Source organism: Pelecanus crispus, chromosome 7 (assembly GCF_030463565.1).
Source record: "Pelecanus crispus isolate bPelCri1 chromosome 7, bPelCri1.pri, whole genome shotgun sequence".
Lineage (NCBI taxonomy): Eukaryota > Metazoa > Chordata > Aves > Pelecaniformes > Pelecanidae > Pelecanus > Pelecanus crispus.
Window position 1 is genome coordinate 1,186,463 of NC_134649.1, and position 27,210 is coordinate 1,213,672.

Below are 27,210 nucleotides of genomic sequence, written 5' to 3' on the forward strand. Positions count from 1 at the left end.
CGCGGGGGGGGCGGCGGGGCGCGGCGGCTGCGCGGCGCGGAGGGGCCGGGGCCGCCCGCGCATCATGCGGCGGAGGCGGTGAGGCCCCCGCGGGGAGGGGGCGGGAGGAGGGCGAGGCACTTATAAATGGCGCCCAAGCAGGACCCCAAGCCCAAATTCCAGGAGGGTGAGTGCTGGGGGGGGGGCGGGGGGGCAGCGGCCTGCTCGGGGGCGGGGGGGTTCCCGCTGCCGCCGGCGGGAGGGCCCGGCTGGGAACGCGCCGCTGCCCCCCGCTTCCCTGGCTCGGCGGCGGCCGGGTGGGCCGCGGGGAAACAAAGGAAGCGCTTTAAGGGGGGGGAAGAAAAAAAAAAAGAAAATAAAATCGCGCTGCGGTTCCTGAAGCATCCGGCCTGTGCTGGGGGGGGGGGGGGGCGGCCCTTGCTGAGGCAGCCCTGCCCGCGGCCGGGTCTCCGCTAATAAATGACTAATTACTGCTAATAAATGAGCAGCGCTGCAGCGCCGGGGCCCGTGGCTCCGAGGCGAGCTCTCGGCGAGGCCGTGGGCTCCCGGCCGGGTTTGGAGCCCAGCCTTTGCCACCCTCAGCACAGGGGAGTAACCGGGGTTTGCTTTGCCTGCGCTGCTCAGCCCTCGCGCTGTGACAGTGTGTGTGGGGGGGGGGGGGGGGGGAAGGAAAAAAAATTCCTATAGCCTTTGTCTCTCTTCCTGTTCCTCATCTTCCCTCCCGATAAGACGTGGGGCCTTCCCACCCCCTGTTATTTTAAATATGCTTCGTTTTCTTGCAGGCGTGGACGTTCGTTGGCATTAAAACTGTTGAAATCCCCTAAGTCTGTCAGGATTTTTATTTTCTTGAGTTTGAAACGGGGTTATTATCTGTGTTTCCGTGAAAGGGAGCTCAGTTAGGGATGCTCACGCAGGAGGGGGCATGGGGACAGTATTTGGGCTGCAGCTGGCACTTGTGGTGGAATCCATGTTTACAGCAAAAGACCAGATTTTTTTTTTTTTTTAGGTGAATAAGGTTTAGGATTATGCTTTTTCTGAGACTTACTTTGCACACATTTTGATTTTCTATAATGCTTGTGGCTGATACTAATATAGGTACATGAAAATGCTAGACAACGGTACATGAAAACTTTCTTTGCCCTTTCCTCTCTACCTGTCCCTCACTTTGGCTTCTAAGCAGGACTTTCCCTGTGACTTATCTTTAAAAGCGCAGTTTGCAGAAGAGTGCCTGGAAGCCGGCCATTCCGGGTCGCTGCAACAACCCTGTAATTGTATGTCCTTCGTGGCTGCTTGTGTCGGAACGTGTTGGGTCGTGCATCAGCGTTCCGTGCATCAATAGCAATGGTATTATTAACCTGCAGAAATAATCAAGATTTCAGCATATGATTCACATTATAATAATTAATCTGAAATCAAGTGAACTGCAGAAACTAAAACTTAAGTAGATTTCCAGGCTGAAATTCTGTTCGCAGCTGTAGGAATATGAGCAACCTAAGTGCAGTACCGAAGTTAAAATTTTTAGGCTTTTTTTCCACAATGTAAATGTGTTTGTGATCTCAGCTGTAACATTGAAAGGGAGAAAAGTGCTGTGAAGAAAGCTTCCTGCAGGCCTAAAGCTTAAATGCTTTATTGTGGCCCTTCACAGCATGAGGAATGAAAATTATTGTAATTGTAGATTTTTGAGCTGGATGTACATCGAAGAGCAGTAGGTAGACTTGGAAGTTATCCATATTGGCATTTTTCACAAAGCAGAGGGCGAGGAGGAGACTGAATTTCTTGTCAAAATCTAGGAGAGCTAGGAAAACCAAAATGTCAAGCTAGAAGTTTGAGTATACCCCTTGAAATGGAGGGACTGATGTATTTATGCAGGCATGAGAAAGGAGATCGGCGTCGCGGCACCTATGAGTTGAGAGCTGTAGGTACTTACGGTGTTCTGCATCTCAATGTTGGCTTTTTTAAAAGCAAATACAGGAGAGTCTCGGATGTCAGATTAAACTGCGGAGCTGCTTAAGGAAGGCAGATTCTTTTTTTTCCTCCTCCTTCTGCTGATGAGATTTGTGTTTTCTGGTCTGTTCTGAAGATGCTAGTTAGCCCGCTGTTCTGACATCAACGGGAAGACTTCACCGGTAGTTGTATCCATGATCCGCAGATTGAGAACCTCTTGCTTCTGCAAATACCCTGCATGTGAAAAACACTTGGAAGGAGCGGGCGGCTGAATTCTGACTTCCAGGAGCTTTTCCTCACGTGAAGCTCCTGACGGCACGGGGAGGCCAGAAGACGTGCCCGTCCAGAGCCCAGCTTGGCATTCAGGGGTGTTAGCAGAGCACGTTCCGGTATTTTCAGCTAAAGGGCTGTTCTCCTGCAAATGCCACCTTTGGGATGAGGAGTAGGCGCGGGCGTTTCGCTGCGGCGGTGGCAGCGTGTGGGAGAGAATGGTTTGTAGATGCAGGGAGGCCTCGTGCATGTCTGCAGTAAGCTGGGAAGGAGCAAGAGCCTGCTAGGTTGTTGGGAAAACAGAAGAACCCTTTCTGCAAGACTGAGATTTGTGTTGTCTTTTAAAAAAAATAAAATAATTCTTGCTAACTGTGGACATCTTACCTAGAAAGACCTCGCACAATAATCGTGTGTTTTCCAGTAGCACTAGCGAGCACTATGACGCATGAGGGTGATAGTAACTTCTGATTGTTAGCCCTGATGATAAAGATATTTTCTCTTTCTTTTAAATAAAAGTACTGAATGTATCAAAATGGGCACTTCCGTGAGAACCCTTCTAAACGTTTTTCCTTCTTGATTCGTAGAAGCATTTTACCAATTGAAACTCATTTCTGACCCAGTTTTGTGTTCTTAGGCTTTAATGTGAATACTTGTTTCAGCTCTACAGAGAGCACAGGAGCCTACAGATTGGATGATAATGAAATCTTAAAACATGAGCAGTTCTTCCTAGTCAGCCTAGCAAAGTAATAGTAAATTTATAGTTGCATCTTGTTCGATCAGTCTGGATGTGTTAGATGAAATGCGACAGTAGCCGTGCTGGTTGAAGAGGCTGTTGCTGTACCTGCTCATCTCCCCATCTTGGTGGTGAAATGGTGTGTCTGAATCCTCCCTCGTCTGCTTCGAGCACAATCGGGTGGTTTGTCGTCAGCCACCCGACAAACTGTGTAACTGCCCTGACCCTGCCAGAAGTGTGTTTTGGGAATGAGCAAAAGAACTGCTCTGCACCCTCACCAAAAAAAAAAAAAAAAAAATTGAGATGCGGGGACATCCAATTTCTGTTTGCAGAGTCAGTGTCTGTTTAGAGCCCATCTGGTTAAAAGTTTCATTAATGTTGAGTTATGTGCCTGTAGGGTAAAAAGAGGCAAATAAAGCCAGAACTGAACAGGATTCAAGAGGGTCAGAGTTAATGGTACGATGTGCCACTGACCGTATTTATCATTAGAATATGCAGAAAGGGGTTTTGAAGAGCGGAGTGCATTTACGATGGAGGGTACTTCTAAACCTGTAGCCCGTGAACTGGTCGTTCCTGAGCTGCTCGCAGGGAAGAAGGCGTCCAGGGTTGTGTTACCGGTGATCCAGCCTGCTCCTTCCCAGCCCAGCCAGGGGACTGGATGAAAACCGGCGTGTGCGTACCATACAGCATGCACATGGTGACCGTGACAGCTCTCTTCTGTCCCGTACGCGCAGGAAACGGTGGCAAGAACTGGATGTGTGCTGCACCCTGGAGTGCCTTGTGCAGCTTGTCTCTCTGAAAAGGTGAGGGACTGCAGCTTTCAAGAAGGAAACATCTGTGTTCAGATATCCTGTGTTAAGTACGTTCAAATTCCCACAACGTAACCGCACAATAAGACCTTGCCATTGAGGAAAAAAAAAAACAGACTGAAGAACAATCTCTTCCTACTTAAAAACCACAAAGTGAACATTTTTTCTTGCTGTTGCACAGACCTGGCGTTCTTCTGTCCCACAAGTCGGATGGAGAAACAATGTCGGTGTTCTCTCTTCCTGGCTTCATTGAACTAGAAATACCAGACGGTGTCCTTCCTGCAGGAAAAGGAGTACTAATGACACTTGCTTTCATTTGTGTCAGAAGCTTAAGTTGCAGAGGTGACGTCTCTTGTGACAGCTAATTTCCTGCTCTGAGTCGAAATGCAATGTCATGGAGACTAAAGAATCCCTTGCAGGACGGTTTTACCTGCTTACTTCTTGAGCCCTTAGGCTGAAGTGGTCCGTTTGTATCGAGCCAGCGTGTTTTGGTGTCTGCATCTGGAATTGAAGGCTCTGAAGGAGTTCTCTGTGCCAGCCTTGCAACAGGATGCAAGGGCGTCCATAGCTTGAGTTGGCAGTGGCTGGCAGTATGGGCAGGAACGTAAGTTTTGGTGCCAGTTGTTTGCCGAAGTCACCAGCCGTTCCGCAGAACCCTGGGCATGCTTGGACACGGCTTGCATGCAGCTGCCCTTGCATGAGTGCTCTTCAGGGAGGTCCTCCGGAATCTTTGCTTTATGGCCTTAAATAATCAGAGCTCTGATCCTCTTTTGTACGAGAGTGAATTTTCTTCTCACATCAGTATCTGCCTTTGAATTTCTTTCTAGGTTGACACTGGGTTCATTCTATGTTGTAATTGATGACGTATTTTACAGAAATGGCACTTTGGTGGTGGTCTAACATGTTTATCTGCAACTTTCTTTCAGGTGAACGAGTGCTTTGTTTTCATGGACCTCTCCTTTATGAAGCAAAGGTATGTGTGGTTGCTTATGGCTGCAGTTGGTTCTGACTGTTCCCCAAGAAAATACGGAATTGTGTCAGTTTACCTGCTCTGCCTCACTAGATAGGATTAAGGACTGCAACTAAAATGAAGGAAAACCTGATAATGTGTGAAATGAATTAGTTTTAAATCCTGGAGCTCTATATTATAGAAAAATTTTATTAAAAACAATGACACTCTGCAGCTATTCCAGTAACCTGCTAAAGGCCGGGTGGTCTTATGTGTTGAACATCTGATACACCTGTGTCCCCAGAACACTGGAAAGCATTTGTGCTGTAGGACTTGGTGCTGGTGCTAATGCATGAACTAGTAAGCTGCAGTTTGAGCTTCCTCAGAGGTGTAGGTGGCTTGAGTACGATCAGTGGTCTTCAAATGGGACAACGCTGCGGAAGGTAATGCTGGATTAAAGTGACAAAGGAAGTGGCATTCTCAGTTCTGGCTTTTTAACCCCCAAAACCACGCGTTGCGAATTTGTGACTTGGAGGAGTGTCCCTGCTGCTTCAGTTGCAGGCCTCTGCTGCAAGGCTTTCAATGGCATGCTCTTCTTGTGGGCCTTGAGCAGATGCCCCTGCCATGCCATCTGTTTTACTGAAGGTGTAGCTCCTAATTCGGCTGCCTTCCTCTGAAATTGAAACAAAGGGCCTTTGTAGCTCTGTGGATTAGAAGACTCGCAGAAATTCCTGGAGCACCTTAAACGGAGATTTAAATGCATTAGGTTTTAGTGCCAGTAAATGTTAACTGCTGGGACAGCTGCAGAGAGGTGGTCGTAAGGAGGCAGCTCGAACTACTTGACATCTCTCCTCATGCTATCAGGAAATAGTCATTCTAATGTTAAAATAACGTCCAGAGCGTTGACAGGGGACGTGCTTGTCGAAAACGCTTTTGCTTTAGTGATTCTACTCTGTTCTCTCCCTTGCTCTAGAACCGGAGGACACGTTCCTTGTGAATGTATGCTCAGAGTGTTGTCTTCTGCCAGCGCCTGCCCAGGTGCTAGTACAGAGAGGGGAGCAATCAAGGCTTCTGTTCTTGTGGAAACAGACTTCTGTTAGCTGCAATCTTTAACTCTTTGGTCAATTAAACAGCCTAGAGCCGCTACAGTGGTGTGCTTCTCCGTGCTGTGCCCCTCTTCTCCTTTACGCAAGGGTGGAATGAGTATTGCAGGAGCTGGCTCTGCCAGCTTGGTGCGCTAGAAGGGATTTCCCAGTCGGCAAGGTAGCTTTGGGCTGGGTATTATTGAGAGTCTGGATCCTTCTGGGCTCCTGCAATGGCAGAAGGAACGGGGTTTAATTTTACAAAGATACTTTGTAGGTAGTAATGAATAATAACCGTAGCTTTCCTCCTGTTCCTCTGATCTATTTTTCTTCTGTGATTCTCAATACGTAAGTTATTTTGTTCCTGATGACCATATCCTTGGCTTCCCATGGCAAGATGATGAGAGAAGCACTTGTTTGTGTTAAGAGTAGTATGAAAAATTATGACAAACGGTAACAGTTTGTACCTCTCTGTGCAATGCAGAGTTCAATGAGATTCACTTAAGACACTTCTAGCCTCCGGCAGGAAGGGCAAATATTTTGGTACAGAAATATATTTGAATCTTCTTTACTTCATGCTGAGCTCTTACATGCTTCAGAACAAGTAGACGCTTCTTAAGGACACGGTCTGTATTTGGCTGGCTTTAACTCCAGGACTGCCAAAATGAGCCGCTGGTGCAGTAGTATATCAAAGATTAGGATGTCCTTACTCCTAGTTGCAGGCCTAGGTGAGACTGAGTTTAAGTTCAATACGTGGCATTTTGGAGATTAGTACTGCAATATGATGTTCCTCTCTGTGTTGACAATTAATTTTTTTTTTTAATTGGAGAGGGTACAGGAAGGAGTCACCACACAGGTGTTGAGAAAATGCTGTACAGAAGTCTCTGCCCCCTCAAATACTTAGAGGTAACTCAATTAGCATGGAAAGGAAATGGCAATTACAACTTTCATGAGTCATTTTTTACTTCAATGGAAAAAAATCCTTAAAAAGGGACTAAAAGCTAGAGCCAAGGAGGGTGAATCTTCCATGTTTTACGACACCCTCATTATTTCATGATGAAGTGGTACAGTGGCGTCTGTGTCTCGGTGTATCCAGGACAAGACTTGACACCTTTCTGGATGAAGTGCCTTATCCAAGCTGAAGCTGGCGGATTTAATTTGGTATAGCTAAAAAGTTCAGGGACATGAGGTGGGTTGCGTAGTTTCTGTTCTGGGCTGTGCTTTTGCAGGAAGAGGCATGTCTCTGGCTGTGTTTTTCTTTTCTATAGATGTGGTAGCTTGAGCTCGTACGTGCCAGACCGCCGGGGCAGGAGGAGGTTGTGTTGCTGTCGGGCAGCGTGCAGGGTTGATCGGCTCACCTGGACGTACCCCTCTGGATGAGCCGAGGCAGGGTCTTGCAGGCTGCGAGTAGGGCTGTGCTAAACCGCAAGGCAGAACAGTTTGCGAGGGACGCTTCTGAATCCGAGCGATCCTGCGGAGCGGTTGGAGCAACCTTGTTGTGTAGTGTTCCCTCTTTTAATGCTCCCGCCTTAATGTCGGTGCGTGAGGAAGCCACTGTGTTCCCAGGCCAGTCTGTTGATGGAAATAACCGTCTATTTACTTCATCTCTACATTCTTAACCGAGAAAAAGCCCTTACTGCACCTCTCTCTGCTGAACACAGTGCGCGCTCTGTGGCTGTAGAGATCCATATTCTTTATTTTACTTTTGTAAGACTCCTGTACTTCAGCCAGCTTACCTGTCTGTGAGGTGGGGGCCTGCATGTGAACAAGCTCTCCAGCGAATGGCTTTCGGCTCACCTGGTGGAGTGACTGCTTGTTTACTCTTCTGGTCATCCTCAGGGCTTTCTGGTCCTTCTGAACGAAGGTGTCCCTTTGGGTAGCTGAGCAGAGTCGCTTGTTTGCCTAGCCCTTCCAAATCCCCTCAGTAGGCAGCGACTTGTGTTAGAGAACGTACTTTCTGCTGTGAAATAGCTGCCGGTATTTCAATCGCTTGCATGGAAATCTCTGCATGTTTAAACTCTGAAAGCTAAAAAAGCAAAAGCCATTCGGATCTCTTTGTTCTCGTTGGTACTGACTGCGCTTTCTTCTCTGTTCCAGTGTGTAAAGGTTGCCATAAAGGACAAGCAAGTGAAATACTTTATCCATTACAGTGGTTGGAATAAAAAGTAAGTATTGCATAAAATGAAAGCAGTATTTCATTTTCCTTTACGGGAAAATGCAGGCTTTGACAGTTTGAATGCGAGCTTGATGGACTAGCACTACCGTGTCCGTGTCGTTAGGAGATTGTTTCTGAAATTGATTTTTAAACGATTTTTATACATAAGCCAATGATTAATAGTAACGCAAAGAAAACATTGCCTCACTAACCATTTCCTTCAGCGCTTTGGTTGCATAGACAGGCTAGCTTAGGGTGTCACTAGACTAATGGGAACGCTTTATACTGTTCTGTTTGTTCAAGTTTGAAAATAGTTACTGTAATTCCTCCCTGGCAGAAATATCTAGCACAAAAACTTCCTTGTTGTGTGTTGGTAGGAGAGGCAACCCCCACTGAGGTGGAGCAAAACGCTCTACTCAAATACACAGTGTACTTTACTTTTATACCGCTTTCGGCGGCCAAGTTTGGCAGCAAAGGTTTGGAGAAGCATGCCTTAGCGAAGGCTGCGTCCAGAATGGGAAAGACTGTCTATTTTAGTCCTTTATAGGAGCAGGCTTAGCCTGTATTTCAGTTCTTGCCTCTCATGCTAAGGTAAAGTTAGTTTTCCCTTCTGCAAAAAGGGTAGGATTCTAGGTGAGAGATTTCTGAAGAATAAAGACATCTCCATGAAATAAATGTTCAGCCTATTAAAGGTGAATGCTTTCATGAGATGATCGCATTTATGTACTTGTCTGTCTGGTCTTTCATTTGAAATCTGTTCTGTCACTAGGTTTTGAATTCAGGAAAAGGGCAGGTTTTTTTCTTAGCGATTAAAAGCTTCAGCTCTTCGGACTCCAGAAGTCTTTCAGAGAGCGCTTTTTCCTGTTCTGTTTGGGTTTGTTTCATTTCAGTGCTGCAGACTCTAGAGTGGAGATTCTTAGTCGCTAGTATCATGATCTCACTGATGTGACTAAAAGCTGAACTTCATGGTTTAATATGTAAATTTTTAACATGCGCCCGCACACCCTCCCTGCCAAATGGACAGATAAATGTTTTATTGTAAACACCGACAGTTACAGGGAGCGTAATTGGTTCTTATGGTGGCTGCTGTATATTAAGGAAGCAGCATAAATTTGATACTTCCTCTCCTTGTTTATCTCTGAAGGTGCCATAAGTGATGTCGTGACTCCTGCTTTTCTTGCTTGCGCTGTTTTGGTTTTTTTTTTTTTTGCCTTCAAGCTTCCAATTAACTACATTAAAAGTGGCGTTGCTGCAAGATCTAGACAACTGGGGCAATGTGACTCCTTAATTTTGGTTTCTGTAATTACGGTCCTTTGTTACTTGTTAATTGCTCAACTTCTTAATTTTTTTTTTTGCAAATATCAACAGTTAGGATACCAAAAAAGCTTTTTCATCGTACAGTACAATGTGCCGCACAGTTATATAGCACTTCTTTTGAAGGTCTCTTGCAGCGGTACAGGCAGGAGTAAGACAAGTGGCTTAAATATCTGACCAAAGCGCTATCCTAAAAACATAGTCTTAGAATGTGTACAGCTGGACACGTGTTTCTCTAACTTTTGGATGCGAAGCTTGCCGCGTCTTAACACTCTTGAAGACCTTGTACTCCTGTAGTAGTATTGGTTTTGACGCCTTGATGTTGTAAGGCTGGCAGCTATTGCCATGAAATGAAAACGGCGCAGAACTCTATATAAAGAGCTGTAACTTGCATACTTTAGAATACCTTGGCCACTTTTAATGTGTTTTATTTGAAATAAATTGTCAGATTGCTCAGATAATCCACTCTTTGTCAAAGTGGAATTCTTGCTCGTAATGGCAATTTCCCCAACACCTGTTCTCTTAAATCGTTCACTTCAGATTCTTCAAATATTCATGCCATCTTGGTTTCCTTCACAGACAGAAATCAGAGCTCTTCTTCTTACAGTAAGATCTTATTGCTGAATTTGTTAACCTATAAAATGTTGGAATAGATAAAGGAAACTTGCTTCATAATATAGTTATGGCTACAGGTGTCCCATAATTTAGTAAGCGTAGAATTTTTTTTTTTTTTTCTCTCTCCTGAGATGCTTCTTTTAAATTAAAGACAGTCCCCTCCCTCCTAAATTGCCCATCCTTCAAGTTTGGGAAACTCTTTGGAAATGACTGAGGGTTACACTTCCCTAGAAAAATCATTACAGCTTCAGTCAGTGGGGAATGCGTTTTGATAATTTACACTTTCAGTTGTGCCAGTCCATGACTCGACACAAAAGCAGAGTTCAGTCTCAAATTCTGTGAAGCTTAATTGACTATTGCATGTAGAATGCAATTATGTAATGTTTTTGAATGATCGTTCGATTTTAAATTTTTTTCAGCTGGGATGAATGGGTTCCAGAAAGCAGAGTGCTCAAATACGTGGATACCAATTTGCAGAAACAAAAAGAACTTCAAAAGGCCAATCAGTAAGTATTTTTGTTAGAGGTCCTTGTCAGTAAATAATGTTTTATAGAGCTTCAATCCAACAACTATATATAAAGGGAAGTTAGTGAGTTTAAAAAAAAAAAAAAAAAGCCTTCAAGAGATGTTCATATGTTCATTTATTCTTGAGGTGCTTTGGCTGAGATGTTCTGATCTTTGTCCTTTAGCAGTTTAGAAGGAGCAAGCTGCTACTGAGCTTTAAAATGGTGACTTGAGGTTTTAAGGAAGAGCAGGTTGATGAAACGGAGAGGCAGCCTGACTAACTGCCAGTACATCCTGTACTGTAGAAATTAGGTGGCTAAAAATGACCCTTGTGCAGTATCCTTAAAATATGTTGTTAAGCGGTAAGGGTCTTCTCGGACAGCTTCAGGATGCCTACAGCTACTTTTTTATGAATGCTAAGCTTGTATTTCTTGAACAGAAATGCTTTTATTGAGAAGTTGTTTTATATTTTTCAGACACAGTGTGCTGCTGCCAAGTGATTCAGAGTAACAAGGATGGTGGGAGGGGGAGGAAATGGGTGTTCATACTGCTAAGTGTTGTATGAAGAAGCCTCAATCTTCTTGAGGCTGAGTTGAATTTTTTCCTGCTCGTGACACATACTGATTTGCAAAGCTATTTGCTCGACATTCTCTAAATGTTTTGCAAAATCTGTTACCCTTGAGGGAAAACAAGCTTCTTTTTCCATTAAAGTCTTATTTACAAATTTACCTATTCTTTTAAAGGGAACAATATGCAGAGGGGAAGATGAGAGGTGCTGCTCCGGGAAAGAAGACTTCTGGTCTGCAGCAGAAAAATGTTGAAGTGTAAGAAGCTTTTTATTTAAAAAAACCCAACCAACCAAACAAAAAAAACCCCAACAAACCCAACGCCCAAAACAAACCACCCCCAAAAACCTCCCAAACTTTTGCTTGTCAGTTTTACTATTGATCTTTAAATAGTACTTTTTCTTAGAATGGTTCTGCAGGCTAAACTACATTACTTCTGACACAACCCATACAAAAGTTGTGTTTCACTCTTGCAGTATCTAAAAGGCCTTTGAAGTATTTTATTAAAACTGCCTTCTTAGATTGTGCAGTGTTTCATACTGAACCAAGGTACTGAGTAGACGCTAACACTCTCTACTTTTTTGCACTCTATTCCTCTTAAGCTGGTGAATTGACACTCAAAAAGTGGTGAGTCCTTGTAAGACTCGTGTATCTCGTTGAAATCGGTTTCTATACAGAGTTTTACAGTTCTTCCAAGCTGTGCAAGCACTTGTGAATGAAATCCTCGAAATGCCTTGCCTTCTTACTGTACAATTGTTAAAACTGCATTTAAGGAGTCTTTGTTTTGCTGTTTTTGACAAAACTAAACCCATATGCTATTAAAAATGGTTTTGCATCTTAAGAGACCAGAAGCAAGCTCAGACATTTATTAGAAAAAAGAATTTCAGGATGTACCTGTCAGATTTCTTTCATTCCATCCTTTTTGTTATTCAGAATAGGCTTGTATGGTGTTATGTTTAGATTCTCATACAATCAGCTCTACCGCTTTGCTCGTGTGCCATGAAACTCTTCTGTTTGGGGTAGTACTTAATTCTGAAGATGGTCATTACTAATGTGATGTTTTGAACTCCTAACTTCATTTATGATTCTAGTCTTCATGAGGAAGCTGCTGAAATGACATCAATTCCCAAGAAGAGCATTTGGCAGCAGCCTCAGATTTCATGTCTCATTTATGGGCAACTTTATGTTAGGAAATACGTATCATTGATTTGAGAAGTGCAGCGGTAGTGGGTATGGGTTTTGGTTTTTTCTTTTCTTTTTTTTTTTTTTTTTTTTTTTTCTCTAGATCCTGAATGCAGATTTCACTTTGGGATTAGTCAAAGCCTAGCCAAGGCTGTAAATTTGCTCTTGGTCTCTGGAATGGGGAGTCCGATGGATCTGGCCATCGTGCTGCATGCGTACTCCCCTGTGGTCTGTTGCTGTAGATTCTGAGGTGCTTTAACACCACCGGTTTGGCGTGCTCCGTCAGCTCAGGACGGACCTCTGACAGGGACCTAGTCACCTGTTGGTCTTCATTTGGGGGTGAAAAATACCCCAAACCAAGCCTGTTTAGACAGTTCCTAATGTATGTCATTAGAATTAAAATCTAATTAAAACAAATCTAAATTATGACCATTACTAATTCGGCTGCTTAAGGGGTTGTTGCACCTGAGTTGTCTTGCATTTTAGTTAGTGGGAGTAGAATTAATTGCACGTGTAACTTTGACACGGGTAGCGGTGACTCAGTGGTAAATGTCTACGATTTGCATTATAGAGAACATCCCAAGAGTAACTTCAGGCCTGGGTTCCCCATACTGTCGGCTTTAGTCATCTTGGGAGTTCAGGCTGGTTGCAGTGGGATGAGTTGTTCTCTCTGGCTGAGTAAATGCTAAATGGTAACCTGTGCTTGAAATCAAAGTTGGCTTGATCCTGTCAACCACACCTAATAATGTCGCGTCCAGGGGAGACCCACACAGCAAACATGACTTCATCGTGAGCCTCTGTGTAACTCTAAAGCCTGAAAGCATGTTACCAGGTCTGTCTTTACTCTCTGGTTGAAACCAGTTGGGGCAAGGGAGGGGCTTTGCTTTTTGCTGTCATCGCTGTCCTAGGCATGGGTGGTTGTTTCCAGCATAGCAAAACAGACAATAAGCTAATTCTCTGAAACTTCTGTTTCATGTTGATTGGAAAAATTAATTCCTTGATGGTGGATTTTCAGAGTTGTAAAGGGGAAGGAGGAAAACTATTATCATTAGAACAGCAGTCTTGCATTATGAAAGTTATTTATAACAGGGTCCCATATGCTTGTTGCACTGATCTTGCTCCTAGTCTCTAGCCATTACCAGCATCCAATGCACCCTTCTAAATTAGACCTGTGCTTCTTTCAACAAAGTCTCCCTATTTTTCTTCCCTGTTTGGAGGCTGAGGGAGGGGAAATACTTTGACTTACCCTAGCAGCGATGCAGGGTTCTGATACTAATTTATTATTGACCAAACTACGGCTTCTCAGATCCTGCTTACAGCTAAAGGCAAGATGGCTTCTGAAAAACCTCAAAATACAGTTCCAAAATAAAACTTCTGGATTGTTCTCTTGTTGTAACTGTAAGGTCGTTGCAGATACATAAAGTACTGATGGTGGGGAGGGGGAGAAACTGATCACACAGCTATTCTAAAAGGGTAACGCTGTCAACCTATTTGGGCCTCAAAATTTACCTTTTGTAGCATTCTTGGAGGATTGAACAGAGGGAAAGGTAACTTACATTTTGAAACTTACTCTTCAGATAGCCAAACAATAATGGAAAGGAAATCACAATCTAAGCACAACTTATCCTCCAGGAATGTTCAGTAAGACTGTAATATGCTGCTAAAAAGGTAAATTTTTGAATCTTAAATAGATTCTCTTTAAGGCTAAACACTAGGTCTGACATTCTTTCCTTAACTCAACCCCCATTGTGCCTAGATTTTTCAGACGAGATGGAGCGCATACAGTTTGCTGTTTGGAGACCCCTACAATATCGACGCGGTGAGTTAAGGATGGATTGTCAAACCAGGATTTTCATCCTGAAATCCAAATCTCCTTGCTTTCATAGATTTCTTTTAGAGACTCTTAAAGTCCTCAGTTGTAATAATGTAAACTTTGGTAGCAGTTCAGTTAACAATTATAAGTACTGCAGTATATAATTTTCTTTTTTTTTTTTTTTTTTTTTTTTTTTTAAAAAGCCAGTATGGACTACCAGTTTTTAGTTTCTCTGAAATGTATACCTTTTCAGTTGGGATAGGGTACAGTATGAGTAGTCAAACGCATTCAGTGTGTCCACGGTTTAAAAGACGTGGAGGACAACTGACTTCAGATTTTTTTGAAACTGGATAGTTCTAGAAGGTTGGTGTGCATGCTTACTGTAGCCTGGAGTTCTGCTTCCACGGAACTGGGTAACAAACTGCACTGCCTTCTGTAAGTCTGGGGAACGAGGCTGCTGCAATAGATGGTGTTAGAAATGTGAGGTTTGAACCTGCTCCTTAACGTGCTATATTTTTATTGTTGGCTTCGGTCTGTTCAGAATAACACTTTCTGTAAACTGCAGCAACTGGTTCAAAAAGCTTTTGAGACTATTTGTGAGCAATATTTGATCAAAGAGAAATATGCATGAAACGCAGGTTGTATACACTTGTTTTTAAAATAATTATTCATTTTATGATAACTAGAAGCTATCTAGAAAAAAAAAAATTGTATGGTTATAGCAGGTTGCCAAAAATGAAATGCAGCACTACAGATACTGGCTTCTCCAGACTGTTTTACATGTAGCTCTGCTGAATTCCAACTTATAAGAGGTTTATGCTACCTTTGATGGGCCTAATATGATTAACTTGCAAAAAATGAGTAAACAGTCAGAGTTAAGGGGTGCTTGGAAAATAAGAAGGGCAGCTGAGAGTGTTCTGGAGGGAAGATATGGCACTGAATAACAAAATTGAGAAGAGCATGTGTTTTTAAATGAGAGATACGCAAGCAGTCTCATCAGAGATGCTCTCAAAACAGTACCTCAACTTGGGAGTTACTGTTTTTTCTTCTAATAAAAGCCTTGTTCTTAATCTAAACATACTGCTCAAAAGCATATGCTCCTGCTGCATGCCTCTTGTGGCATCCTCTGCTATCTTTGGCACAGCTAGTAGCGCTCTCACAAGCTACTTCAAGTCCTAAATGTCAGGCGGCATGTGAACACTGCCTACATGCCAGTTGTCTAGGGCTGTAACAACACTGCAATGGCTACACCGGCTCGAGCCGGAGATTTTCTTAACCTCTTCTGCTGTCTGATGGTCACCAGTAACATGTGCTTAGGGGTAATCAAGTGAGTCAAGTCTAGAAGGCTGTTCTCCCCCAAATACCCTTTTTGCTTCTAGCAGTCCGTAATTAAGGGACTTCAGAGCTGTAGGCTGTATCCATGTGATGGGTTTAATAACCCTTTGTAGGACTGTCTTATATTTATCTAATACCTTCTGAACCATTTGGACTTCTGGCATCCCCATCATCTTGTGGCAGCGTGTTCTCATTTTAATTCAGTACTGTGTTGAAGAGGGGAGGAAAGAGGATGACTCCTCCTGTCTCTTTAGAGTCTGCTGCTTTGGTTTTTTGGTCTTTTTCATCTGTCTTGAGGAAAGATTGATTAGCTCTGAGCTTCATTCAGCTTTTATCACTAGCGATACCCCTGCCACATTTCCCCTCTTCTTCCTGCCCAGTTGGCAGCAAGAGAAAGCCCTTGTCTGCCTGGTTACTCCTGGTGTAGAAGCTGTTGTATGCTACCAGCTGTTCTTTGGTCTCTCTACCTCTTCTAGTTTTATTGTGTGCCTTCTGAGGTCACGCTGCCTGACCAGGCACAGGAGACATATGTGTATATAATCCGGACTTGGTTTTGTTCCTTTTGCTAATAATGTTTGATGGTTTAATTGAATCTTGATAGGAATGCTGCTTCTCACAGCTAAGTTAGTGACCAAGCTGCTTGAGCAATAGTGGCTGATTTCATACCGTTTTCCAACATACTTACTTTTCACACTTTAATCTCTTCATTTACTTTTTTAGTACTAGTTGCCTTGTATTAGGAGAGACTTCGATTTCTTATAGCTTGGTTACAACTGTTGTTTTATCAGTAAACTGGCACCTAATCTCCTTTTTCTGGCACTCACAAATTTATTGAACTCAAATATCTGAGATCCAGTGGTAGCTACCTTCATTCTCTGCTGCTCATATCTTAACCAACTGTTAAAGGGAGGTTCTAGCAGACCTCTAAGTCCCTTTAAAAGGCACATGGATTTTGGGAAAGTAAAATACTCGTTATTGTCACAACATTTTTATCTACCTGGTCATGGACTCCTAACTGTTGTGGAGGAAGTAAACCTTCCAAAGTCTTGGTTTTTTCCTGGTATCATTTGTCTGTATTGAATTCTATTTTCTAAGCTATTTTTATTTTCTACTGACAGTTTTCTAGGCACGTCTGAGAAGACACTCCAGTTTAGAGCTCTGAGCATTACCACCAACTCTTTTGTGCAAGGATTGCTGGCTTCTTGAGCTGGTACCCAAGGTTCTGTGACAGATACTTGATTATCTGTCTTCTGATGAATGTCTGTGGAAAGGTGAAGCGCAGTCTTTCAGTACGTTGTCTTCTATGGCATCCTCTTTAGTCTCGCCGTTTGATCGTGAACACAGTCCTGGTTTGGATACTGAGGTTGGAAGTTCAGTATTGTGCTTTTGTGGCATGGACTGCTTATTTTCCTTCTGAGTCTGTCACCTTTGATGTATAGCATTTCGTCATTGTGAGCTGTTCTGTAAGCTGTAATACTGTTTGTTTTCTACCGATTATCTTGTTTCTACACAATTTCAGATGGTTATGTCAGTAGTTCATTTATTTTTGGCTTTCTAATTGTCTCACATTTTGATCCCCAATACTTGAATATTCTTGTTATAGCTGCGTGTTCTTGTTCTGCTAAAATAAAACCCTGCAGTGGGGGCTGGGTTAGCTTCTTACCAGAACCGATAGCTGGCCCTGCTTCTTTGAGGAGGTGATGTCTGACTACAGTGGGATGCATCCTTTCAATTTGAACTGTGAGATCTTTAGCACCTTGCAGCTCTGTTCACTCTTTTAATTAAAAACTCTTTTCACAGAAGCTTCCTTGAAACTTCCATGCTGCTTTTTGGTTTTGCTGTCAGTTTTCAGTGAAAAATGCCAGCCAATAGAGAAATATGCGAATGAAGAACAGCAGCTGGGCTGTACTTGCTGTATAAAGAGAAGTCAATGAAAGCTTTTATACTGCTTCTATACAGCAGTACAGGGCTTGCTGTCCATAGCGTAGTTGTGAAGTGGCACAAAAGGATGGGTTTTAATCTATCCTAGATACATTTCACCTTTTTGCGCCGCTTCAGAGCTTGCATTCCCTTTGTCCTTGGAGGAAGGCATTATCTGCTGTCGTGAGGAACATGCACGGTGTTCTCCAGCTGTATGTCTCAAAATGAGAGTCTTCTTGGTCTGATTAATGGCATCTAGCTATTCTAAGATGTGCTGCTCATCTCGGGCTACAACTTCTATCAGCAGGGCTGTCTATAAACCTCTGTGATACAGATGCTGCATCTTTCTCCTGGATATCAAGTGCACTGCATGCTTTAATTCCTGTACACAACAGCAGCACTTCACCTTGCACAGCTGCCTTCACCTAGTGATGAGTATTATTATTCCAGATAGCCTGCTGTACGGGCTGTCAAAAATCTGCCAAATGCTAATGTTTTGTCTCTAACCTTAGCTCTTTCTGTTTGTTCCCTAACTCAGATTTGTCTTTTAGACTTTGCAAACAGATCGCTGCTTTGACTTGAAGCAGAGGCATATGACTTGAAATATAAGGAATTGGGAAGTATAAGCAATGAGGTGGGAGAGCACAAGCAACTGCCTAGAATGATTTACGCTAGACTTCGTGCTTCAGTAACACAGATGTGGTTTACTGTCTTAATTGCGGTAGTTCTTCAAGTAATTTTATATTGCCTGCCTGTTCCAGTTTTTTAAGACTCTGCTTCTAGACTAATGCTTAACATTATTTTTATCTTGTGATTTTAATTCTGGAAAGAACTCCCTGTTCCTCCTTGTTTACTCTAGGTTTGGAAGAAAAGACTTTCTCTTCAATACACAAGTCTGTTATCAGTGACTTGACTTGGCAGTTGTTCCTTCTTCCTGGAGAGAGATGATCTTTATTCTGCCCACAGTTTAAGCCTAATGCTTGTTTGACTTGAAGCTTGAAAAAAGCCTTACTCTTCCTATCTTCAGACCTTCCTAGAAACTCTGCCTACTTCCTGACCCAGATAAAGCCAGTTCAAAGCCTGAATACAAGAGTCACTTGAGATAGTGGTGAATTTCCAAGGAAATAATCTTGTTCTGGTAAAGAGTTTTATGCACACAATCTGCAATTTTTTTGAGGGGTTTGACTGGACTCCTATTAACAGTGAGCAAATTGAAATGTGCCTAGTAGAACTCTTAATTAAAACTTTCAAAAAATGGTTAGTAAATACACAAAGTTCAGATAATAACAAAAATACCTGTTAGGACAGTTTAATTTTGTCATTGGTACTCTTGACCTATCTGAATATTTACATGTTGTATGCATTGTATTTCAGGTGTCTTAAAATTTTGGAAGTACAGCTTTTCATTTGGAATAAAATTAAGGGCTAAAGATAGAGACACTTTAGAGAAGTGTGAAGTGTGTAAATTAGAAAGACTAAGGGTTGAGAGGAGCATTTGGAAGAAGATAAGTATTAGGGAGAATGCTATTTAGTACTGTTCCAAATGTTTCTAATAAGTGGCAAGTGTAATCGTGATCTCCCCTAAAAGTTGACGATGGAGTTGTAGGCGGTCCATGCAGCTTCATGCATATAATTCTGATAGTGCTATTTAAACTTCCCTCTACTGCTGTAGTGGTAAAACTGCGTGGTTTTTTTCAATACTTTACTGGAAGTTAATTCGGTTGGCTGAGGTTTATCCGGTAATTCCCAGCACTTCTGTTTCCTCGTCCCATACTCTGTCTCTGAGTGATCCCTGAAATACAGAAATGAAATACAGAAATAAACCACCTACAAGTCTAGTGTAGTTTCTCAAGAGCACTTGGAAAGTATGAAACATCTGTAGATGTTACTTGTGTAAGTGTCAGTCAGTGCTGTTTTTAAATACTCATGTGTCCTTGGCGTGCCTTCCGGGGTTTTGTAGGTTTAAGTTAGTGATTTCCCCCCCAAAATGGTGAATTATAACCCGTTAAATAAAAAATCTTGTAGCATCATAACTGTGATGCTAAATCATATCTGACACTTCTTTCGTGTGCTTTTATCTAAATACTCCATAGGCCACTGAGTATTTGCTCATTGTTCTGAATTTAGTGGACAATTTTTCTGTCTTTCTACTTTCGATTCTTTAAGTACCACTATCTTTATATGTGCAATAATTTGTGTTCTTCTTGCAGGAAAACAAAAAAGAACAAACAGAAAAGTAAGTATGTCCTTTTTCTGTATGGAAGTGGATATCCTTAGTGAAGGATGCTTAGTTGGAATAACACCTTAAATCTGCCTCAACTAAGTTTACTTACTATTGCCTCGTGTTGTTCCTCTTGGACTTCAGATGTCTCTTCCTCTCGATCAGGAGGAATGCATCCTTTTCTGGTTTGTACACAAACTACTTGCTTCAGTCTGTCAAGATTTGACCTCTTGCAAATTAAAAGCAAAGTGATGTCTCCGTGGAGCCGTTGAAATAATTTAAAGTCAAACTGATGTTTTGTTATTGAGATGGAGACGTGACATGCCTGCAAAGATGAGTTGCTGGTTCCAAAAATTCTTCTGAAGAATGTTACAGAAACTGACATATCGGTTTGTTCTTAATGCAGAAACTGCCATCTTCAGATAAGTGTAAATATAGGAGTTTAGACTGTCACAAATAGCTGGAACTTCAGAATACAAGTAATATTTAAAACAAGAAAAAAAAGTGAAAAGGTGACCTGAGAGAAGTCTGAGTCTTACTTTTAAATCCTTCTAAATCTTTTTTTACTAATATTTCTTACTGACTTACCAGATTTCTTAAGCAGCATAATGTCTGGGTTTTTTTCCTGTACAGCTCCAGGAATTGGAGAAGGGAGCAGTACCAGTGAGACTCCTCAGCCTCCTAGGAAGAAGAGGGCTCGAGTAGATCCAACGGTTGAAAGTGTACGTATTTCTGATTCTCACAGGACTCTTGACAGAAAACAGGAAGGTTGCTTTGCTCAGAAACAGACAGCAATACTTTGTCCTGCAGTATGGCAGTGTGAAATGTTACAACTTGCAAAGCTAAGGTTCCCAAGTGGCCTTGAAAAAACTAAGTTCTTTCCTTGTTCCCTGTGGAGCGTACAGGAATTCCTGTAATAATTCCTCAGTCCAGGTGTATTTCAGTTGTGAAAACAAGGAATATGGGTGACTCCTTAGCTTGGACAGTTGTCTGAAAGTAATTGGTCTGGCTTCACTTTTTTTAGGAAGAAACATTTATGAACAGAGTTGAAGTAAAGGTGAAAATCCCAGAGGAGCTGAAACCATGGCTGGTAGATGACTGGGACTTGATCACCAGGCAAAAGCAGGTAATTTGTCAAAAGAACAGTCTGGCCATGTATAGGCAAGGACAATAAACCCCAAATTTCGTATCCTCTTAAGTGCACTGTAGTGAAATCTCTTGTAGAGTTTGACAGCAGCCTGATGGCTTGCTTGACAGTTCTCATTCCCGCTGGATTTTAACCAAAGGTCACCTGTGAGTAGGAATGTGGCTCAGCAGAGTTGCCTGTAAATTGGTAGAATAGCCTTGGTCTAATTGAGGATAAGCTAGAAAGGCAAATAATTAAAAAAAAAACAACCCTTATTTAAGTTTTAAGTGTGGTGTTAACTCTATACTTGGCCTGCTGGTATGTTTTGAACAGTTTACTTTGATAGAGAATGGGTCTGCAGGAACATCATGTGTGATGCATATTTTACCCCGGCTCCTTCCTGCCTTGTTTACATGTCACTCACTGCCAAGTTCTGTATCTTAAGTTGTTTACAGCTCTGACAGAACGCTGTCGCTTAGGGTAGCAGTTCTTAACTTCTGCCAGGCTGGATCCATATAAACCTTCCTGATACAGTAAATTAAACTTTGATTTCCATTTTAAAAGTATAAAATGTTTTCATGAACTTAAAACATATTAATGAATCCTGATTTGTTTCTTGTGTGAAACTGCTTACTAAAATCAGCAAGAAGCATAGAAAATGATACTGTTGAAAACTGTTTGCTGTTGTTTGGTAGGTTGCAATTGCATGCTGTAGCTTACTGCTACTCCGAGGTACTGTCTCTGTTCTTGCAATCCCAGACACGTAAAAATCTTGTTCAAGTCATGCATGGATAAGGCTGACTTTTCTTGGTGAATGTCAGACTTGTATCAGCAGTAAAGGTGCTTAAGCACTGCTATGTGTTACACTGACTCCAGTACTGGAGAATTTTTTTTTTTCCCCCCCTGAATGTCTTCAGACTGTAGTGCCCTTGTGAAAAGGAATAGATAAATGAACTGGGGCGCATGCCTCAAAAAACCCAAAAAAAACCCCAAACAAAACAAAAAAACCCCCCAAACCCAACCCAAAAAACCAAAACCCCCAAAAAACCCAAAACAAACCAAACACCCTGGTACATGAATTCACCGTACTACTGAGCCTTGCCATATACAACTGAACTAGTGTCTGTGGGTACAGATGATCTTATTAAAGATGGAAGTTAATCCCTGGTGAATCACGGCTGGGAATATTTGTCTTCAATCCTGTAAGCTCTGATGTAGCTCTAACGCTCCTCAGGCTGTGCAGGCAGTGAAACTTCCCAGCAGGCGCGTGGCAAGGCAAATGTTAAATGGAAACGTGGATATAGTCGCTGTTATGGGTGGGTTTTGGTATGCACAACTAAAACAGTTGGGTGTTCCTTTAATAACACTTAACATCTTAACCTGTTAATTTTATTCTAGAAATGTCCTTATGTATAATTTTATTCTAGAAATGTCCTTATGTATGTCGATTTAAATTTAGTGTGCAGATATAAATGTCTGCATAAATGAGACAACTTGTATTTGTTTGGTTTTGCTTCTTGTGTAGCTCTTCTATCTTCCTGCCAAGAAGAATGTTGACTCCATTTTAGAGGATTATGCAAACTACAAAAAATCACGAGGAAATACTGATAACAAGTAAGTAGTGGTCATCTCGAACCTTAAATACTTCTTTTGCTGTTGTTGTTGTTGGACTTGTATTTCACGGAAAACTTAGCAAGGTTGTTAAACATGGCCCAGCCCTATGTCCAGCTTCATGTTCCAAGGCCAAGGTGATCGAGGAGTTTAGAAATCTTTGAGAATTCAATTCAAGAATGCAGTTCTGCTTTCTGGGTATTCTTTCTGCTTCCCCCACTTTCCCTAAGCCTTGTCTTAAAGGAAGCTGACATAAGCCAAGGGAATAGTTCTCCACCCCTTCATTCTGGCTCAGGCTTCCTGCGTTGGGTGAATAAATTCAGTGGCACTTGCTGTGTATGAGCTGACCAAACTATCAGAAAAGCTACCTAGCAGATGAGCAGAGTGTTACTGTATGGGTGGACTCTCCTGGAGGTAGAGGGGTGGGGGACAGGGAGGTAGATGATGACTTCTAAAAGAATCAGATGGGCAGAGCTAATTACCTTGAGGTGATAGCTTTGAAGATTCGTATTTGTAATTACCCCAGCAGTCCAGCCCTGACAACAAACAAGGTGTGTTTATTCTTGCACAAAGCTTTCCTGTTTTAAAGGGAGAGAAACTAGAAGTGTGGAGTTACCTTCTTCCATTCAAGAGGAAGCGTATTTTTGACTTGTCAGGGTGTTTTAACATTCTTTTATGTAATTGTCCTAATGTCTGTTCTAAATTTGTTTGCAGGGTGGAGTGAGGGTTGTACTTCTCAGATTTGCAGTGTCACTGCTAATTCCTACACAGTTACTCCTCAGTTAGTTGTGAAGTTGGAGGCCTGCAGGAGCATGGCATTGAGAGGCCTAGTTAGAAAGGGTCGGTTGCCTGAAATATTGGGTGACTGTGCCGCTCCGTTAAGCAGGAGTTCAGTCTGATTACTTACAGTATTGTACTCTTAAACTGATGTGAGTTGGGATTAACTTTGGTCGAAAACACAAGAGCTGGTTAAGTGCCCTTAGAAATACCTACTGTTGCTTTGAAAGGACCTCTCTGAGAGTTAATTTCTTTGAGGAGATGACTAAAAGCAAGGCTTTTTTTGGTTTGCCTAAATTCTTACTGAGTTCAGAACAGTCCATTTGTAAAGGAGGTCTTGAAATGCATCATTCCCTGCAGCTGTACATTTTAAGGCCTCCAGACAAATTCCCTTGAAAAATCTAAAGGCTTGTAAAAAGATCTTTACGATTCTGATGGAGTCACCAAGCCAGCTCTCATCTTGTGTCCATCCAGTCACTTGAACAAGACTTGCGGTGTTTTCTCTGTTTACCAGGGAGTACGCAGTCAATGAAGTTGTGGCTGGAATTAAAGAATACTTCAACGTCATGCTGGGAACCCAGCTACTGTACAAGTTTGAGAGGCCCCAATATGCCGAAATTTTAGCAGATCACCCAGATGCTCCAATGTCGCAAGTCTATGGTGCCCCACACCTGCTGAGGTTATTTGGTGAGTATGGCCTCCAGAGATTGAAGCAGAGCAGTCGGGAGTATTCAAATGCTTCCTTTTCCTATCTTGAGTCTCAGTGGGTGTGCAATGCAGAAATTTGATAAGCTATTATGACACATACGCTTTCATTCTTTCCTTATTCCATGTACCTAAAATGTTCAGAGCCGCTCAAGGATTTAGAATGGAAATGGATTTTCAACAGCCTAGGTATTTTAGGTGGGCTTTAGATATTGAATGGAAATGGATTTTCAACAGCCTAGGTATTTTAGGTGGGCTTTAGATATTGAAATAGATTCCTGGGCTGCTTTTCTATGCTACTGTAAGGTTTTGGACTGTACTGAAATACTTGTTAAAGTTGTTTATAACTAACAAGTGCTACTTCTTTTGAAACAGTGCGAATTGGAGCTATGCTTGCTTACACTCCTCTTGATGAGAAGAGCCTGGCTTTGCTGTTAAACTATTTGCATGACTTCTTAAAGTGAGTACTTTTTACATCTTTCAGCAAGAAAGAAAAAGTTGAGTGCAGGCTATCGTAATATGGCCGATTTCCAGTGAACAATTGTTACATAACACACTGTATATATATTATCCTGGGCTTGTGCAGGGTATGTTCACCAAAGACTGCAGTGAATTGTTCTTAAACTGTGCTGTACAGTAACACGAGTAAGCCTGGTTTTAACTTCCCTCCAGTTACACTGAGGTATTGCTTGCTAAACCTGCGTTTACATATCTCTTAGTCTGCACTTAAACTGTCCGAGTCTGCTACTTGTTTCAAAATAAATGTTGAAGCATTTATTTGTAGTTGCTATAGAAAGCAGCTGACAATTACAGCAAACTATTAAATTGCACAACAGTTAACAACAATTGAGCAAATGTTAAAAACTTGATGAACCTTAGTAATGTTATTTCTGGGATAAACTGTCATTGTAGCTTTAGCGCACTGCACTACACTGTGGTGCTGTAGACATGTTACGTTTAGGTTGAAAACCTCATCCTAAATAATAATGCAAGATGTTTCTAAAAAAAAAAAAAAAAGGATGTTTGATTTCAGACAGGTGATGAAATACCTCCTCACTGCTATAAGGAACTATGGTGTCACTTGCTGCTTAGTTTGCCTGTAAATGTTTCCTGAATGGGAGATTTTCAAATAGAATTAAACTTCAGTTCAGTGTCTGAGGTGTCGTAGCTGAGTTCCCCCATATATACGTGTGAGCATGGCTTCAGCACCTTCCATGTATCTGTACTGCACTGGAGGAACTTAGTATTATGCTTCTGCAATTTATTTATACCTACAGGTAGGGATGGGTGTGTGGTGCGAAACTGTATGCGAGCTCACAGCGTCGGTGCAGCTCTTTGCTTTTGCTGTACTGGCAGATTTTCTTGGTCAAATTTACAAAAGCCGTAAACTTATGTTTGTGATTATGTCATGGAGAAGAGAAATGTTCTGTGTATTTCCATACAAGACTTTAGTGGCCTACTGATAGTGTTTGGAAACATCGATTTGTAAATAATTGGGGTAACAAAGCATTAAGCTGTTTTGCCAATAAATGCCAGCTTTTACCTGTGTGTGATTGGGTAAGCGGTTGGAAGTTGAAAGAAAACCCTCCGGAAATCCAAGACACCTCTGCAGTAGAACTAGACATGGATCAGCCTGACTTCCAGGGCAAGCTTGCCTTGGGCTAGTCCTAAGTCTTGAGTAGATCGTAGTCTTTTGGGTAAGTCTGAAGTAAATGCACAAGCGCTAAGGAGTTTCCGGCTGGAAAGGTGGGAATGTGAAGCCAGTGTGTTGGTCAGAAATCCCTGAATCCATTTGATGAGCAGTAATGGTGTATAATGCTTATCTTCTGCTATCGCACTTAGTTGGCCATTGCTCCCTTTGCTCTAGCCATCATTTATTTAGCCATTTAAGTTCCGTATTTGTGCAGACAGAACGTCATGGTGTCCTACTCCTTGTCCCTTTGAGTACGATCAGTGGTAAATCGATCCTTGGTACAGCAGCTGACTGAACCTCAAACGTCAACTGTTTCATCCTGTTCATCTTAACCTCCCTGTGCTCACTTGGAGCCAGAGTTGCTTGGCAACTTGTTTGGAATTGATTTTTGATTTTTTTTTTGGGGGGGGGGCATGAGCTGTCAAATCTTTAATTGCTTTACACAGCTCCCTTTTTAGTAGATACACGTTAGATTTGTACTCTTGAAATCATGTTACACGGTCTCAGCACACACCTAATGATTCTCCTGTGATGCTAAACAACAGAGGCTTTGGGCAGGAAGGTAATTTAATCTTTTCATTATTTTTATAGGTATTTAGCAAAGAATTCCTCCGCGTTGTTTAGCGCCAGTGACTATGAAGTAGCCCCTCCCGAGTATCATCGGAAAGCGGTATAATGCCGTGCTGCTTTACAATGAAGTGATAATTGGATCCTTGTAATACTGTCCACTTCTGCATCTTGTTCTTCACCTTTCTATTGCACATGTCTCTCTTGCACAAATTAGGTAAACATAAAGTGAATAAAGTTGTGTGTTTTAAAATGGATCTGGCATTTTGTAAGTTCTGAAGATTTTTCTTGTCCCGAAATGGAAGCTTGGAGTTTATCGGGAGCTCTTTGGTGTTTCTGGCTTGCTACTGTTGTTTGCATCAATGCTATGTAAAAAGAATGCATTATGATTCCATTGTATGAACTCTTCAGTGCTCGTGGGTCTGTGTTGGCAGTAAGATTTGCTTCGCTAACCCGCTTTACTGCGTAGTAAGGACAGACCCAGACTCTCGGACCCATGAGGGCTGTGATCACCTGGTGTTGGTGCTATCGAGTAGTCTGACTTTCAAACCCATTTACTTTCTTGGTGTTGGAAGTAAAATGTTTGGTCCATAAACGTATGCTTTTATTTAGATAGTGGAAGGACTGTGACTTTTTCTTTTATATTCTAACAATAGGGAAATGCATTATCATATCGTAGTGTCTTGGAAATGTTAGTCTTTCACAAAGCTGTTTTACAAATCTTCAAATAAACTTTTTTTTAATTTCAAGTGTTGTTTCTAATATTTGTATTTGCATCAGTTACTGCCTTATGACAGTGTCCTTCCTGTCAAGTACGATCTAAGTGTATTAAGTGTAGTATAAAGTCCTGCAATGTTACCTTGGAGATGCTGTGCTTTTTTTTAGTTCTAAGGACTAGTAGTTAAAGCCCATGCATCCAAGTCCAGTGGGTGAAGTGGATTCTTTGGGATCATTCTGTAGTCCGTAAGCAGTCATAATGCAGTTTCACTACATCTGTTGCAGAATTCTTAAAGGACTTCTTAAAAGCCTGAACCCTGAGAGCACACTTTGCCTGGCTTCTGTCAATCACTTTCCTGTTCTAATTCAATTTTAAGTGTGTAGTAGCATCTTAAAGGCTAAACTGGAGGGCAGGCGAGGTGTGCCGTGAGTCGCACTGCTCAGCCAAGGTGCTGGTTTTAATGTCTTTCCGGAAGCCGTGATAATTCCCCGTGCTCCTGATTCTTGCCTCAGTACCATTGCAGAGAGAGCTGTGGCAAAAGCTGAAACAGGAGGTAAAGAAATGGTTGTGAGATGTGAGCTAGCGCTGGCAGGAAGAGAGC

General features: G+C 42.1%; 1 protein-coding gene across 3 annotated transcripts; it reads left to right on the plus strand.

Annotated features, from left to right (window-relative positions):
• The first annotated feature begins 115 nt into the window (after positions 1-115).
• On the plus strand, positions 116-26,579 carry MORF4L1 (mortality factor 4 like 1). 3 transcript variants are annotated; one of them, XM_075714676.1, is made up of 14 exons: positions 116-166; positions 4,683-4,729; positions 7,885-7,952; positions 9,797-9,862; positions 10,291-10,377; positions 11,119-11,199; positions 13,880-13,942; positions 19,402-19,427; positions 20,046-20,134; positions 20,437-20,538; positions 22,064-22,152; positions 23,441-23,613; positions 24,007-24,091; positions 25,916-26,579. In XM_075714676.1, exons 1-14 carry the CDS (start codon positions 127-129, stop codon positions 25,998-26,000), a joined length of 1,101 nt encoding a protein of 366 aa, XP_075570791.1. In that variant the 5' UTR covers positions 116-126; the 3' UTR covers positions 26,001-26,579. The 3 variants fall into 3 exon arrangements, with proteins under 3 accessions (XP_075570791.1, XP_075570792.1, XP_075570793.1); XM_075714677.1 differs by lacking the exon at positions 9,797-9,862; XM_075714678.1 differs by lacking the exons at positions 9,797-9,862; positions 13,880-13,942.
• Positions 26,580-27,210: the final 631 nt, after the last annotated feature.